General features: G+C 40.2%; 1 protein-coding gene across 4 annotated transcripts in view; it reads right to left on the bottom strand.

Moving 5' to 3' along the window:
- The window catches only part of ZNF462 (zinc finger protein 462), a 153,044-nt gene that overhangs the window by 62,434 nt on the left and 73,448 nt on the right, over nucleotides 1-17,162 (bottom strand). For all 4 annotated transcript variants that reach the window (XM_049770794.1, XM_049770807.1, XM_049770811.1 and 1 more), the window contains exon 7: nucleotides 12,153-12,344. In XM_049770794.1, the coding sequence (XP_049626751.1) occupies nucleotides 12,153-12,344 (192 nt within the window). The remainder of the gene's footprint in view (nucleotides 1-12,152; nucleotides 12,345-17,162) is intronic.

Raw genomic sequence — 17,162 nt, 5'->3', positions numbered from 1 at the left:
ATTAATGAGTTGGTATCGTTTGTAAATAAGAAAATAAAAATCCAAGCATCTTTAAAAGGGATAGCTGTGACACATTTATTATAGAATGTCAATCTTGCTGCTTGGTGCATCTATTGTTCAAATGCTCTCACTTTCTTTCAGAGAAGATAGTATTGTCTGTACTGCAGGTTTTCCTTAAAAATATTTTATTCCATGGGGCCAGAGAGATAGCATGGAGGTAAGGCATTTGCCTTTCATGCAGGAGGTCATCGGTTCGAATCCCGGCGCCCCATATGGTCCCCTGTGCCTGCCAGGAGCAATTTCTGAGCCTGGAGCCAGAAATAACCCCTGAGCACTGCCGGGTGTGACCCAAAAATCACACACACAAAAAAATATATTTTATTCCTGAGTGTCCCTACAGTCTGGGTCCACCAGTCCTCCTTGCAAATCCCCATCCTCTCACCGACTCCCTTACAGACCCTCAGTCCAGCCAAATAGGTGGTGTCATTGTACCAGGGTCCTCTGGGGTTGTGCATGCGTGCGTGTGTGTGCGTGCGTGTGTGTGTGTGTGTGTGTGTGTGTTTGTGTGTGTGTGTCTTTGTCCTCTGAGGCTCTCTCTGTGTGTGTGTGTGTGTTTGTGTGTGTGTGTGTGTGTGTGTGTGTGTGTGTGTGTGTAGTACAGTTGAAGGTGCTCATGGCTTACTCCAGGCTCTGTGCTCAGGATGACTCCTGGTAGGGAGTAGTGTGCCAGGGACTGAATCCAGGTCAACCACATGGAAGGCAAATGTCCTACCAGCTTACCATCACTCTGGCTCCTTCCTTCTGTTTTTCTGCTCACTTATGTGACCCTTCCCACCAGGCTGGCTTAATCCTATTTACTCTTCTAGGTCCAGCCTAAGTCATCTGTCTTCAAAGAAACCTTCCATAATTCATCAGTTCCTTCTCTTCCCTGTGGCTCTAGCTATTCAAAATCCAGATGTGAACAGTCTCATTTCATTTTACACTACATTTTTGAACAATGCTATCTTTGTCTCTTTTAAATTCTTAAAAACCAGTCCATAATCAAATCTTGGATTTAGCTTCCTTTGGAAGGCTCCAGAGCCCCCAAGCCTAACTCATGTATAGATGTGTTTCTCCTGAAAGTCTTCCCAGAGGAGGCACCAAGCCCATGGGCTCAGGGCTTTGGATCTCAACCAGCCCCATTATCTGCACAGTTGGTGCCTTTTAGACTCATCATTTCATTGCTGAAGGGCTCAGTCTCCTCTATAAAATAAGAATAATGGGAGCTGAAGAGATAGCACTATTGGCTACACCACAAGCCTGGCACAGGGGAGTCTCAGATTCCATACCTAGCACTGCCTGGTCTCCTAAATAATAGCAGGTTTGGCTCCCAAGCACCACAAGGTATGACCCCATTGATACATAAATAATTTGTATTTCCAAATCAGTGGGAATATTTTTTCAGATGGAAATTATAAGATAATAAGCAGAATTTTAAATACATATGTGGTTTTTAATAACTTAGAAATCAATAATCAATATTAGAATAATCAATATTTCAGATTTAGACTTTCAGACTGGTCAGGGTGGTAGATGGAGGAAATGACCAATAAGACTGTAAATCCATGAAAAGACTTGAGCCTTGTTTACCATGGCTATCACTGCAGTTTCAGTGGGAAGCTCAGAGCTGATAAAAATAAGAGATGACCTAAGGAGGGTGGCTTGTCTGAGTCATCTAAGAATATTTTGTGTCCCCGTGGAAGCTGAAGAACCTAGCCCTGGAATGTCTTCTCAAGGAGCAAAGGGCTGGTAAATAAAACCTTAGCTGGGCCCCACACATTGAGCCAAACTCCATTCTGGGTGTGTTTGCCTGGACTCTAAAACTGCTTGCAAAGGAGAAGAGGCCCACTGGCAGGAGCACATATCCCTTCTCAGACATAAACAGCCAGGAACTCTTCCAACAGAAAGGCAAGCAGATCTTCCTCTCTCAATTGCTCACGTCCTTCCATCAGTCTAGACAGACATGGTCAGTTTTGTTTAACTACTACCTTGTGCTTATGACTTAAGAATGAGCTACTCAGAGTGCATGCATCATATGGATAGTTTTTCCTGGGTCACACCAACAATAATTCAGATGATTGACTTTAAAAAGATTAATGATTACTTTTCAAAGATTATTTGTGACATTGTCTTCTTGTATCTGTGCTCAAAAATAAAAAACAAGGGTCTTTTCTTTACATTCCCATCTTGTCTGGGACATACCGTCTGCCCCTTGCAAAGCAGATATTTACTTGTTGCAAAGGATCTTTTACTTCTTTCTACCTCCTGGCTCCCACAAATTAGGAATCCCAAATCCAGTCCCCTTCCCTGTGGTCTGTGCAAAATCTACTGATGGAAATCAGCATGTGAAAGAAGAGGAAAGAACTTATGAATCGTAAGTAATCTCAAGAGAGAATTTGAGATATTTATACCTAGTATAATGAGGATACATAATATAATCTTCAGCCCCAGGGAAAGAAAATTCAAGGTGGTTACTGGGCAGACAACTTTTCAGAAAGAACTGAGTTATTTTAAGTGATCTGACAACTGAACATATTTTCTGCCACAGAATAAAGTGAAAAATAAAGATTCCTTATTTCTTTTAGATACTTGCCACAATTGAACTTTGGGAGGGTATCAGGTAATAGATTAAGAGATGCAAAGAAAACAAAGCATATGGGGAATATTGGAGGGAGTGGGGGAGACATAGTACAGGGTTTAAGGTGTTTGCATATGTCAAACCAGGGTTCAATCCCCAATATCCCATATAGTCCACCAGGAGTGATACCTGAGCACAGTAAGCCTTGAGTACATCCTAGTATGCCTCCTCCCAAACAAAAACCATACCAAATCAAGAACCAAATAGTGCTTAAATAAATATTTATTTAAAAAAAAGTGAGAAAACTATGTATAAGGAAAACACTCTTTGTTGAGTGAGTTGGAGAGTATATACTTCTCTTCTGATGAACAAATGTTTTCCTGGCTTGAAAAAAGAGAGATGTGTTACCTGACCAAGTACCCAGAACATGGGAGGCTCACACTTTATATGCATTTTGATCCTTGACAGATGAAACTATTACTAATATAGCCAGAGTGATAGCGTAGTGGTAGGGCAATTGCTGTGCATGCAGCTGACCCCGGATAGACCCTGGTTTGATCCTCGGCATCTCATATGGTCCCCCAAGCCTGCCAGGAGCAATTTCTGAGCGAAGAGCCAGGAGTAACCCCTGAGCATCATTGGGTGTGGCCCCAAAACAAAAACAAACAAATAAAACAAACAAAAAACAAAAACAAAACAAAACCCCCAAACAAAAAAGTCAAAGAAATTGCATGTAATTGGGTATTTTAAAGGGAAGTTCTATTGTTTGATAGTAGATGGCAGGGTAGTTAAAATTCTGGCAGGAGTTTGGGCCAGAGAAGATACAAGGTTGACCTGGGTTGAATTGTCAGCACCCAACATGGTCTCTAAAGCCAGAAGTAAGCCTTGAGTACCACTGAGTGTGGTCCAAAACCATAAAGGAAAAAAAAGAAAAAGAAATAGAATTCTGGAGGAATCCACTTTGCTGTTAAGTTCCAGCTGCAGAAATTTAACCGATTTCAGGGTAGAATTGAGTACCAGTTTTCCAATCTTCCACCCCTAGAGCTTCAGATCTCTTTATAGAAAAAGTCCATTCTTCATAAGAAAAACATTAAAATGAACTCCAGATCAGATTTTAATATAGAAATTCTGACATCAAAAAGGAAAGGTTAGTATTCTCTGGTCAGATAATTTTGAGACCAGCAGAACCTATTAAAAATTATGGTTGAGCCATTAAAATTATGCCTTGTATCCCATGTGCTATAAATGATATAAATCTTTGTACTTCACAATTATGCATGCGAGAGCCTCCATTTCATTACTGGCATTTTTAAAGAAACCACCTCTTTTTTTTTCTTTCACCCCAAGAGAAATCTGATTGCAATTGGAACCTGTGTGGAAGGTCTGATGCCCTAGCAACTAATTGGATCTTCTTAAAGGTTGAATTTTATGTCTGACCTATTTAAAAATCTGAAAAGCTTCTCTTCGAAAAGTAGACATCTCAGATCTAAATTTTTAAGTGTCAAGTATTATTGCAGTTAAGGTTAAATGAGTTGGTAGCTTGGTGCTAGATGCAACATAACTCTTAAGAGATGATTTAAGTTGAAATGTAATTCATGCATTAATATTATTAAAGCTCTATCTAACAGCCTACATTTCACGTGAGACAAAGAAAATATTTAAATCAATGTGCGTGATAAAGCAGTCTCTAAGAATACTTCATGTTTTTTAGAATGATCGATAATAGCATTTATTCAATATTGAATTGATTTCATAAATTGAATTGATTTTTAAAACCTTCTCCCCAAAACACCTTCAGTTAGGTTAATGATATGCTGCCCCAGATCAATCTTCCTGCCCATTTTCATTAATCTTAATAGGGCAACACCTAGCAATGGTCAGAGACCAATGGGGATACTCCCTCCCAGGAATGCTTGGGTAGTCAGAGATTAAATTCAGGGATTTATCATAAATAGCATGTAATCTGCCACTTGGAATATCTCCATATATTCTCTCTCTCTCTTTTTTTTTTTTTTTGGAAAATGGGAGTGGGAGAGGTCACAGTATTCAGAAACCAGTACTGAAGAGTTTAGGAGACTGTATGGGGTACCAGTGACCAAATCCAGGTTAGTTTCTATACTTGTCTCTGATTTTGTCCCTCCACCCTTTGTTAAACCTCAAAATTTACTGCCAAATCAGAACCATTTATGTACATATTACTGATAGCTACTTTCATCTTACAATATCATATGACTGCAGTTGTATGAGAAATTCTATAGCACACAGAGCTGAAAATATTTTCTATCTGACCTGTTAAAAAGTTTATTAATAGTTAATTTACAATGTGAAAAAACTGGCCAATTTAAATCTTATCAAGTGAGTCTCTTTTACCTCAGTGGTTTTCAATCTTTTTATGCCTGACAATGGAATGGTGGTTTAAAACACTACATATTATGTTTAAAATTGGGTGGGTGAAAATCGATGTTCTCGAAACCTTAGTCACAATATCCAAAGTATGGAATACTCAATTCCTATCCACAGGACTGGAAAAAGCTGTGGGATACATATTCAATGAAATAATACTGTTGTTTAAAAAAAAAGAAGTGAAATCTGAAATCTTGCCATCTGACTACAAATGGAACTTGAGTTAATTATCCTACATGAAGCAAATTAATGTTCCTACTTATAGGGAGGAGTGAGCTGCACCCCTGAAATTCTAAAATGTTATAAATGAATGAGTTAATAAAGGAACTTTTTTTTTTTTTTTGGTTTTTGGGTCACACCTGGTAGCACTCGGGTTACTCCTGGCTCTACGCTCAGAAATTGCTCCTGGCAGGTTTGGGAGGCCATATGGGATGCCCGGATTTAAACCACAGTCCTTCTGCATGCAAGGCAAACGCCCTACCTCCATGCTATCTCTCCGGTCCCTAAAGGGGCAATTTTTAACTAACACTAGCTTCAGTGAAAACCATGAGAATAAAAATAAAGACGATAGGGGCCAGAGAGGTATCACAGCTGCAGGGCACCTGCCTTGCATGCAGCTGATCCAGGAGAATGGTGGTTCGAATCCCAGCATCCCATATGGTCCTCTGAGCCAGGAGCGATTTCTGAGAGCAGAGCCAGGTATAACCCCTGTGTACATATGAGTGTGACCCTCAAACCAAAAGAAAAAAAGGAAGGAAGGAAGGAAGGAAGGAAGGAAGGAAGGAAGGAAGGAAAGAGAGAGAGAAAGAAAGAAAGAAAGAAAGAAAGAAAGAGAGGGAGGGAGGGAGAGAGAGAGAGAGAGAAAGAAAGAAAGAAAGAAAGAAAGAAAGAAAGAAAGAAAGAAAGAAAGAAAGAAAGAAAGAAAGAGAGGGAGGGAGGGAGAGAGAGAGAGAGAGAAAGAAAGAAAGAAAGAAAGAAAGAAAGAAAGAAAGAAAGAAAGAAAGAGAAAGAAAGAAAGAAAGGAAGGAAGGAAGAAAGGAAGGAAGAAAGAAAGAAAGAAGATAGATTATGGGAATAGAAAGATGGTTAGAAACACCTTTGTCAGCAAAGCCACTCTGGAAAGAGTGTACCTAATGGGAAGCCTCCAGTTCACTAAAGCAAACTTTGATTTTGATATCAGAATAAGGTTCCGTAGGGGACCTAGAGAAACAACATAGGGCACATGTCTTACAAGCATATGGCCCCAGGTTCAAATCCCTGGTGCTACTATGTGTACAGAACATAAACTGTGCTGCTCAGCTGTTTGAGCTTTAAAGCCCAACTATTTGTGAGCTTCTATATTGCAAGGGATTTCTGGCTGCCAGGTATGTGAGAGCACCACAGGGACTCTGACCCTCAGTGAGCTCCATAGCCAGGAAGAGTGACCCCCCCCTCCCAGTGAATATATATCTGAACACTGCAGAGCTCCTCAACTCAAAAGTGTGATTGGCTTTTTTTAATTATCTTTATTTAAACACCATTACAAATATGATTACAAATATGATTGTAGTTGTATGATTTCAGTCATGTAAAGAACACCCCCCTTCACCAGTGCAAGATTCCCACCACCAAAGTCTCAAATCTCCCTCTTCCCCATCCCACCCACACCTGTATTCTAGACAGGCTTCTACTTCCCTCCTTCATTCACATTGTTATGATAGTTCTCATTGTAGTTATTTCTCTAACAACACACATCATCAAGAGTGTGATCGTTAAAGTGTATGTGATCTTAAAATACACCACAATTACAGAAACACAAACCAGGGCAGGAGCAATAGCGCAGTGGTAGAGCATTTGCCTTGCACACAGCAGACCTAGGACAGACCATGTTCCATCCTTGGCATCCCATATGATCCCCCAAGCCTGCCAGGAGTAACTCCTGAGCACCATCAGGTGCTCCCTACCCCCCCCCCCACAAAAAGAAACACAAACCTCTGTGAACACCTTAGCCAAGAGCACAAGCACTGCAAGCATATTTGTGATGTGCCCTCCCCGGTAAGCAACAGAACTAGAAGTACACATATATACCCCTGTCACTGCACCTCCAACAATAGTAACAACAAAGGAGGAAGTAAGGGGACAGTCAAGAAAATAGAATAAAATTGTTAATATATACCTAAAATATTACTGTGAAAGATTTGTAATCTACTTTGGTCAAAATAAAAATTATTATAAAAATAGAAAAAAACTGTTCTCTCATTTTTACAAAGACCTGTGATTCTCTAACAGAAACAATCTTGATTCAAGAAAAAAAAATGTAGTGTTAATGAAGAGCCAGAGAGTTAGCCCAAAGTGCTAGAGTGTATGCCAGACATGCACTGTACCCTGGTTTTGTTTACTTTCATCACATGGCCTCCCTAGCTCTCCCACAAGTGGCTCTGATGTTCCCTAGAATTGCTGGAGAGCCTCCCCTCACTCCCCAAAAACCTAAATCAAAATAGTGCTAATTAAACAGTGTTGGAGAATTCAGGAGAAAAATCAAGTGAAAACATCTAACAGAAAAAGTATGAAACATCTTTCAACATTACTAATTCATAATAACAAAGAAATTTCCCTTGGGTGAACTATATATAGTGTTTCACCTAGATTGCTACCAAAGCATCCACACTCACTTTATTTATTCTGTACCTTGTCATGGTATCTAACATTTTGCTTTAAACACATCATAGCTGTTATTTCCTCAAACAGACAATTCTACGGAGCATAATTGGATGGACAGTGAAAGTAAAAACAATATATATATTTCTTTGGGGGAAGTTCAAGGGAAGAAAAAAAAGTGAACTGTCAGCATTGGCCATTGGTCTGACTTCTTATAGAGATATAGCTGAAGTTGCAATTCTGTATCCAGATTAGTTTACCAGACTCAGGTTCTGAGTTTGCCAAGTTTAGGTTCTGATCTTCATTAGTTCACAGATGTGTGTGTGTGCCCTTGTCTGTACTGAAGTAGCAGACTTGGGAAAAGCTTGACAAAATCCAGTCCAATATTTATATGGTAAAAGAAACTCAATAAACACAAACACAGCAGAACACTTCCTTTTGTTGACAACCTTATGATTTCCCTCTTAATGCATTGTTTAGAATACCAATTATGTGTCATCTCCATTCTTCTCTGCATAGAACTGCTGCTACTATTCTTTCCAGATCCTGAAGAATATCTGGTGATCTCATGTGCCAGTTGAAATCTATGAAGACAGGACAGCACAGAGCCCACTGCTTGGCTGTCAGTACAGACAGGTCTGTTGGGGGCAAAATCCCCCCACTCCCACCCAAACATACACCTTCTCATGTCTGCCTGCTCACAGAACTGAGAATGAGAACAGGTCTGGAATAACATTTTTTTTCAGCTGTTTCCTATTGCCACTGCAGACTGGCTCACTGTGAGGGAGCATGTGTGTAAATAGCAATGAGCAGAGCACGTTGACTCTTTTTACTCACCTCCCTCCCTAAAGACTTAAAGAGTCAAAAAAAAACAAAAACAAAAACCAAAAACCAAAAAAACATACACTGGTGATTTTCCTGGGTTTATGGGTCTCCCCCTAGCCTGCATCCAATTCTGGGTTCCTGTGTTCACAGCGTCTTGGCATCCAGTGTGGGAAACCTTAGCTGAGAGCCAATGGCCTCACAGCTTCTTCTTATTAAAATGTACAATTGGATTTCACATGTGTTTTTCAGACACTGTTCAGGGCATGCTTTACAGGCTACTGTCTAGCCTCAGCTATGCTGCCATCCCCCAGTTCCTCTCCAACCTCGCCGTTTCTAGAAATCCACCACTCAGCTCTCAGGAGAGAAGTTTCCTGAGAGGCAGCTTCTTGACCATTCCTGCAAGAATGGGCCACTTTTCCAAAATAAAGCAATATCTATAGTGGGAATTCAAGAGACTATTTGTTACACAAATCAATTATTTTATTTTCAGAATTATTCTTTCAGGAGATGAATAATATCTTCTATTTACCCCACCTTCTAATCAAGGTGTTTTTTTTTTTATTATTATTCTTTCAACTCTCCAGTACTGGTCCATTGACTAAAGGTTGTTGTGGTGTTAAAAACTGCACAGGGGATTAGGGAGCTAGCTCAGTAGTAAGTAAAATGTATGAGGTCTTAAATTCAGTTCTTGAAACCACATGTTCCTCTCATTCCCATTGGCTGTAGTCCCTGAGCACCACCAGACTTAGCACCATCAGGGTTGGCTCCAGTTTCCCTACTCCACCCACTAACACATACATACATACACACACAACACACACACACACCATGCTTGAATGTGGCTCCTGAAAAATAAAACTGCTCACAGCCCAGAGTACTAACACAGAGGTTGAAAGCATCTGCTTTACAAATATATGATCCTGAGAGCAAACCCCAGGAATCCCATACATGCCTGGCATAGTGCAGGCAGCTCTGCTCCGTGGTCCCTTGCACTATACATTTCTGACCTCACCTTCACCAGACATCAGTGAGCACCACAACTAAAAAAACATGTGAAATCTACAGCAACTCCCTATGACCGCAACTCTAATGTTCATGCCTTGATAAAAAAGCATGAGTCCCAGTAAGCATGTGAACCTCAGGGAGTATCCTGGCTGAGTGTATATGCCCAACTTCGAATGAACCCCTGCGAGCACCACTACTCAAATTGTGCGCAATGCAAATCCCACATAGACAGCAATATTAGTAACAACGGCAAAGGGAAAGGAAGTAAGCTTAGGGAATTCAAAAGAAATAACATATTAAATTAAATGATCTCATGACACACCTTGTACCCAGGGTTCCAAAGACGTAACATCGTTTTAAGAAAGGAAGGGGGGGTGGCAGGAATCAGCAAGGCACATGCTGCCATGAACAAGGGCCTGAGTTAGATCCTCAACAATACTTAGCTCCACCTCTCCTCACTTTCCTGCCATGTGTGGTCTGGTAGTTGCCCAGATCTGTTGAGCCCAAGTATTGAACCATTCAACCCACTTGTTCCATTGAATCATCTAAGGGGCTCTAGCATCCCCATGCTGCCCCTCCAAAGCAAAAATAAAAGAAAAAACATACCCTTATATTTCTTGCAGGTTATTTTAATCAAAACAGATTACCCATGTTCCAGAGAGTTCCATGGCATCACGCTGGCAGTACTGCAAATGCCCTCTAATCTTTTTTCTAAGAATTCAAAATTGCCACTTTAATGACTATTTTCTAGGCTTGGGGTTTTGATTAGTGCAGATGTAGACACAAATGATGTCTTATAAACATCTAAGCAGTTCAAGCATCAGAATGGAACCCTTTTTCACGAAGATTTTTCTGAGTATAGCAAAGTTCTTCAGGAGTAACAAATAAGGAAATTGCTTGACCTGGGTGTTTCATTGTCTTGGCTAAGTCCTTCAGGAGAAAAATGATCTATGTAAGAATGGCCCATGTGTTGTAACTGAGACCCACCTTTCAAAGTAAAGAGGTCAAAGAAAAATAAGGGAAAACAATGAGAAAAAGGTGCTAGGAAATGTTTTGCTGAAAATATAGTTCTATATAGGTAGGACTTCTATTTTGAAAGAAAATAATTCAATAAAAACCATGCCATAAAGGTCTTATCATTTACTTCAAATTATGGTTTGCCCATCATTTTCAAATATCAAACTCTTGAGGTACGAGGGTACATCTCCCATACCTGCCCACACAAGCTCCATACCCCCCAGCTAGGACACTCTAAGTATGTCTAGTCAACAATGGTAACAGCAAAACCAGTTTACTCTTCTAATAAAAATTATGCTTAACAAGGGAGGAGTGTGCTAGTTTCATAGGCCACAGCCACTGTATGAAGCCTTTGTTTAAGAAAGTACTTTAAGCCAGGACACCAGCAAGGACCTAAAGTATGTCACATTGTCTGTATACAAAAGACAAGCCAGCAAGTTCTCTAACTCCATAGAGGTAGCTCTGTGTTTCAGCATTTACTTCTCCTTGTTTTAGAGCTGTCATCGCTAACTAAAAAAGTCTTGTATTTACTCTTTAGATAATCTAGTACGACCATATTGACATATGGGTTACCTGACAAATCTCTTTTTAAATTCCTACATTAAAAGTACTCTCAAATTCATACTTTAAGTCTTTCTCTCAAGTCATCCTCCCATCCCCACCACACCTCAAGACTCCCTCTGTGTCTCTGTCTCTTCTATTGCTAATAATTTCCTATGTGATCCTGGATTTCTTCTGAATGTTCAAAATTGTGTAAACTGTCTTCCCAACTCCTATGTCCTCTCCATCGTTCAGTTATTTGAGATCACTAAATGATCTTTTGACCCAATCACATAAACTTGCTTCACCATTCATACTTTTCATTTCTACTCTGAATTTTGTGCAGCTTAACACACAAACATATATATAGAACCCAAAATGTCTGATATCTATGTTTTTTTAGAATAAGACATAAATTAGTAAACAAAAACATATCTGTTTGGCATTTCACCCATTTTCCTATTCATAACTGTAGCAGAAGTGTCTAATATGGGGCCAGAGAGATAGCATGAAGGTAGAGCATTTGCCTTGCATCCAGAAGGACCGTGGTTCTATTCCTGGCATTTCATATGGTCCCCTAAGCCTGTCAGAAGTGATTTCTGAGCTCTGCCGAGTGTGAACCAAAAACCAAAAAAAAAAAAAAAAAAAAAAAGGCAGTGTCTAATATGAATCCATTTTTCAAAAGCTTCTCCATGAGCAAGTATGACACCAACAATAGCTTGACACACACTCACCCCTTCACCACCTCTTTCCACTCCAATTCCCAAACTATTCAAGCTTCTCACATTTCTTCCTTCCTTAATTTGAACTATCATATTCACTAGTAAAATTTTCCTCTAGATGGGGCCGGAGAGATAGCATGGAGGTAAGGCGTTTGCCTTTCATGCAGGAGGTCATCGGTTCGAATCCCGGCGCCCCATATGGTCCCCTGTGCCTGCCAGGAGCAATTTCTGAGCCTGGAGCCAGAAATAACCCCTGAGCACTGCCGGGTGTGACCCAAAAACCACAAAAAAAAAAAAAAAAAAAATTTTCCTCTAGAAAGGCTTGACAATAAACCCAGCCACGCCAACCCCACGTGGTGATTGCAGACCCAGAAGCCCATTTTTACCATTGGAGTCTTCCACTTCTTCAGTCGGAGAAGCTTTTTGGGAGGAATGGTGGGCATGTGAAGAAAGGAGGCTGACAATCCGTGGCCTGGGAAGGCTCAGGGATTTTCCATGGACCTTGAGGGAGTGTTCCTTCAACTGGCTGATTGTCATGGTGGAGAAGGAGCACCACGAACACTTGTAGGCATGTTCCCCTGGAAAAGTAGAAGGAAAGGATGGGACAGGAAAGAGGGTGGGTGGGTAGGTATGAGGTAGGGTAGAAAACAAAACAAAATAAAAAAAATGTTACTTCACTTCAGTAAAGCACTTCTCAAGCTTTAAGGTCTAATAATCTTCACAGACCAACGACCAACCCATTCCCACTAGCTCAGTGCTCCCTCGAGATTAAAAATCTTCAAAGAGCTCACAAACAAAAAAAAGTCATTACTGTTTATTTCATGTTCCATGACAGAGATGAAGCTATGGGCTAACTTCCCAATGAGGAATAAAATAAAACCTCTATCAGTGCCTCCTTCAAAAGGATTCCTGATCTTACTTTTTCTTTCTATTAGAAATTATGTCAGTATTCATTGAAGGTTGCATTGCTCTTTAATCATCTGCAAAAAAATAAAATGTTTAGCCTTTATTCCGAAGATATATCGATGGCTGGGTGATTTTACAGAAACAAAACTGAGAGTGCAGATTCTTTGTACTCATCTCATTCTTTACCTCCTTGCTCACTAAACACGTCCTTGATCCTACACAAACTATTTTATCTTATATGGACCAGTTTACAATTTTTTAAATCTAATGAACAGTGCAAAGTGAATAAAAGTAAATCAATTTTTTAAAATGGAACTTGTGTGTATGAATGAATACTCATACATTTACTGAGGAATTCAGTAAAGATGACACAAAGTAAAAATAAGTTGTTTTTTTTTAATTGGTGGGGGGTGGAGGAGTGGAATAGGCCACACCAAGGAGTGATCAGAAAGGCACTTTACTTCTGGTTCTGTACTCTGGGTTCTGGCAGTGCTTGGGAGCCTATATGCAATGTCAGGAATTGAACTGTCATCTACTGCAGGTAGAGAGAGCATTTTAACCCTGTTTCACCTCTCAGCTCTTGTTTTATTTATTCTTATACCATTGAAACAAAGCACAGATCCCTCTAATTTTGTCCTGTCAATATTTCCCTCCGATGTATTTTCAGAAACAAAGCTGTGAAATGGGTCTGCTTATACTGTTGAATAGGTTTTCGCTGGTTAATCAATTTAAAAAGCAAATTTTTTTTTGGTACAATAGATCTTGAAATGTCATGCTCTCGCTACTTAATAATTCCATTTCTAAGAGTTTGTATTAAGAAAATGTCTTCTGGGGCTGGAGAGATAGCATGGAGGTAGTGTGTTTGCCTTGCATGCAGAAGAACGGTGGTTCGAATTCCCGCATCCCATATGGTCCCCCAAGCCTGCCAGGAGCAATTTCTGAGCATAGAGCTAGGAGTAATCCCTGAGTGCTGCCAGGTGTGAGCCCCCACCCCTCCAAAAAAAGAAAATGTCTTCTAGTACATAGAAAGCTTCTTGTTTTGGGGCCACACCCTTCAGTGCTCAGAGTAACTCCTGGCTCTGCACTCAAGAATTATTCCTGCAGGGCTTGGGGTGGACCATATGGGATGCTGGGATCAAACCTGGGTAGGCAGCACAGAAGGCAGATGACCCACCAGCTGTAATATTGCTCTAGTCCCAAAAGGCCTTGATTATGTTTTAAAAGTCATCATCTTTATGGAATTCATTCACTAAAATTAATTCTTGACAAATTTACAGAAACAGAAAATTTAAAAGTAAAACCCTATATATAGAAATAAATAAATGGCTAAAAGGTAAAATAAATATAAATGATAAATGGGATAGTAGGAAAAGCACTTTCCTTGTGTGCTCCTCCTCAATACAGCAAAGAGTCTCCAGAGTACAATTCAAAGCAACTGAGCACCCAGCTAGGTATAGATCCTGAATACCCTGAGGTTAGACCTCCAAATTAGGGGCCGGGAAGGTGGCGCTACAGGTTAGGTGTCTGCCTTGCGAGCGGATGGACCGCGGTTCGATCCCCCGGTGTCCCATATGGTCCCCCAAGCCAGGGGGGATTTCTGAGCGCATAGCCAGGAGTAACCCCTGAGCGTCAAACGGGTGTGGCCCAAAAACCAAAAAAGAAAAAAAAAAGAAAAGACCTCCAAATTAATAAAATTAAATCAAGTTAAATCCAGAGACAAGGAAAGAGAAGAAAGTAGAGGGTTAGAAAAGAACCCATCTTCAGCAATGCAAGTTTTGTAAAAAAGGGAAATTATCTGAGACAATGGGTTAATAGATGGTAAATTAAGCACGAAAAAAAAAGTCAACCTCTGTCCTCGCTCCCACCCCACTGAGATGGTCACCTTCGTACCAACCTCAAAATTACTAAATGGTTCCACATGAGAAGTGAGCCGAACATCCAAATGCCACATGAAGGCTTCTTTTACCACTAATAACTCAGTATGCATTTTCCAGAAGGCCCTGAGGAGAACTACAGGAAACCTTGAAAGATACAACTTAAAGCAGAAGAAAATTCCCAAGAAGGCAGAGGATCCACACAGGAATACTAGTCAGTTGTTCCCATAACCATAACCTAGGAGTTAGAGGATAGTGCTGGGCAGAGAACAATGGTCTTACTACCAAAACAGACATAAACAGACATAAGTGTGTGTATATGTGTCTATATATGTTTTTCATTATAAAACTAAACATGTGATGCACAATATTTTATACACCATTCTGAAATATGTGGCACACACCATACCATTTATTGTATACTTATATAACATGTATCATTCTGTACATATATTCCTTTACAGATACTACAATTATATATATTGTGTCTATTTAAATATATTTACATATGACATACAAATAAAAACTGCTGCTCTCCTAATTTATTTCCCAATTTCTCATGCAAGTGTGGGTGCATGTGGTCCTTGTTGACTGGTTGTAATTAACAGAGCCTGAGAGAAAATTCAAATCCAGATGATTGGGTTACTCTAGATAACTTTTTGCTCTCTAAAATAAAATGCACTAAGTTTTCTAGAATAGACAAGATGTCGAGTCTTGGGAAAATGTGATTTTATCCCAGCCAAAACACTCTCCCTTGGGAAGAGACCAAGAACACCAAGGTTCTAAGTTTGGGAACTGAATTACATTGTTCCCACTCTTGAATGCTTCCTTCTCACCAACTAGCACACTCAGAGGCCAGTCAACTCACCAGCTCCAAGAACAGACACTTCAGCTCAGTAGCCCAGAAGTCAGCATGCAGCCTCTGGCAGTTCTAAAATCCTTCCCACAGGCTAAATCATTTACCCAACTCCCACCAGTACAAATGCTTTTGACAAGGCTGAGGCCTATGAAAAAAAAAATGCCATCCCAACTGAATTACTTACAGTACATACAAGTTAGAAAAGAGTGGCCTGACAATGATATTCATGATACCCGAATTTCAGTAACCCATTCAGTATTGCAAACCACGGTGCCTAAAATAAAAAGAGAGGGATGGAAGAGAGGGAGGGAGAGAGGAAAAGGAAGACAGAAAGAAGAAAAACGTATGCCACAGTGGCAGATTTGGGAAAGGCAGCTAAAGGGAAACTTGGGACATTGTAGGTAAAAAATGTGAAGGGACGGCTGTTGGAACATTTTATAACGGAATGACTTTGTAGCTGTATCTCACAGTGATTCGATTAAAAAATTTTTAAAGAAAAGAGTGTTTTTTTATCACTGAAGGCTTCCACTTCATGGACTTCAGTAGAATTTTCTTGTAGATGTAAAAATACTAAAAAGAAGAAAAGGTCCACATATATAGCTAGAGCTGATTTTCCCATCCACCAGTGAGACTTGGATCAGCGTGGAAGTATTCTCCATGAAGTTTTACTCCATGAAGCCAATTCAACAGGACCCAATATAGAAAATACAATAATTTCCACATGGTATAAACAGAAGATAAGAGAAGGACTTGGATTCTGGGCTGTTCTCACAACCACATAGGAAAGTTAAATAAATACATGGAAGAATTCTTGTTCAATAAAAACTTGATAAATACAACCAGAACTGTAAAGACTTTGAGCAAACTCTAGGAGATTTAAATTATCAAAGATTCTTTGACAGTAGGTGAAAGGTAGTAAAAGTTAGTGTCCTTCTATTTTCTTGGTGTGCGATGTTAAGTTCCTCTAAGGTGCTCAGAACCTTTGACAGTCTTGAAGGCCACTGCTGAGTTGCTATTCTGGGAATGACTAAGACCGACAGACCCTCCCCATTACTACCATTTTTATGGTCTACCTCTTTTCTCTCGGTTGGATTCTATTAGCTTCCTGTGGGCAACCTCTATCAAATGCTAAGCACAAAAGAGTAGACTAACGAGAAGCAGCATCTTTGCAGTGACTAGAATGTGTGTTTTGTTCAATAGTCAAAAAACATTAGTAAATGATTTCTATGGCATAAAATCTAAGCCTCTGTAACCTCATCTGCAAAGAGGGGGACACCACAGACCTGAGACTGTCATGATGAAAAGATAAGGAATATAAAATGCTGAGTGCAGAGCTGGTAGGCGATGCATGTTCATGACATGATTATAAGGTGATGAGGTGACTGTGTGATAGAGACCAGCATGACCTGGACCTTCACAACACAAAGTCATTTATTTTAATTTTATGTAGGGCCACACCCAGAGGTGCTCAGGACATATTCTTGGCTCTGTAATCAACCCTGAGTCTGCACTGGGGGACTATATGGATGCCAGATATAGAACCTGGGTCAGCCGCGTGCAAGGCAGGCACCCTACTCACTGTACTATCACTCAGGCCCTCCAAACTAATTTATCTCTGAGTAGAAATCTATCCAATAATCTCTCATAAGATATCTCAAATATGGGGTCAGAGGGTGGCACAAGTGGTAAGGCATCTGCCTTGCATGGTGCTAGCCTAAAATGGATCACGGTTCGATCCCCGGCATCCCATATGATCC

This window comes from Suncus etruscus, chromosome 1 (genome assembly GCF_024139225.1).
Source record: "Suncus etruscus isolate mSunEtr1 chromosome 1, mSunEtr1.pri.cur, whole genome shotgun sequence".
Lineage (NCBI taxonomy): Eukaryota > Metazoa > Chordata > Mammalia > Eulipotyphla > Soricidae > Suncus > Suncus etruscus.
Note: the sequence above shows the minus strand (reverse complement) of the source record. Positions and strands in the feature narration are given on the sequence as shown.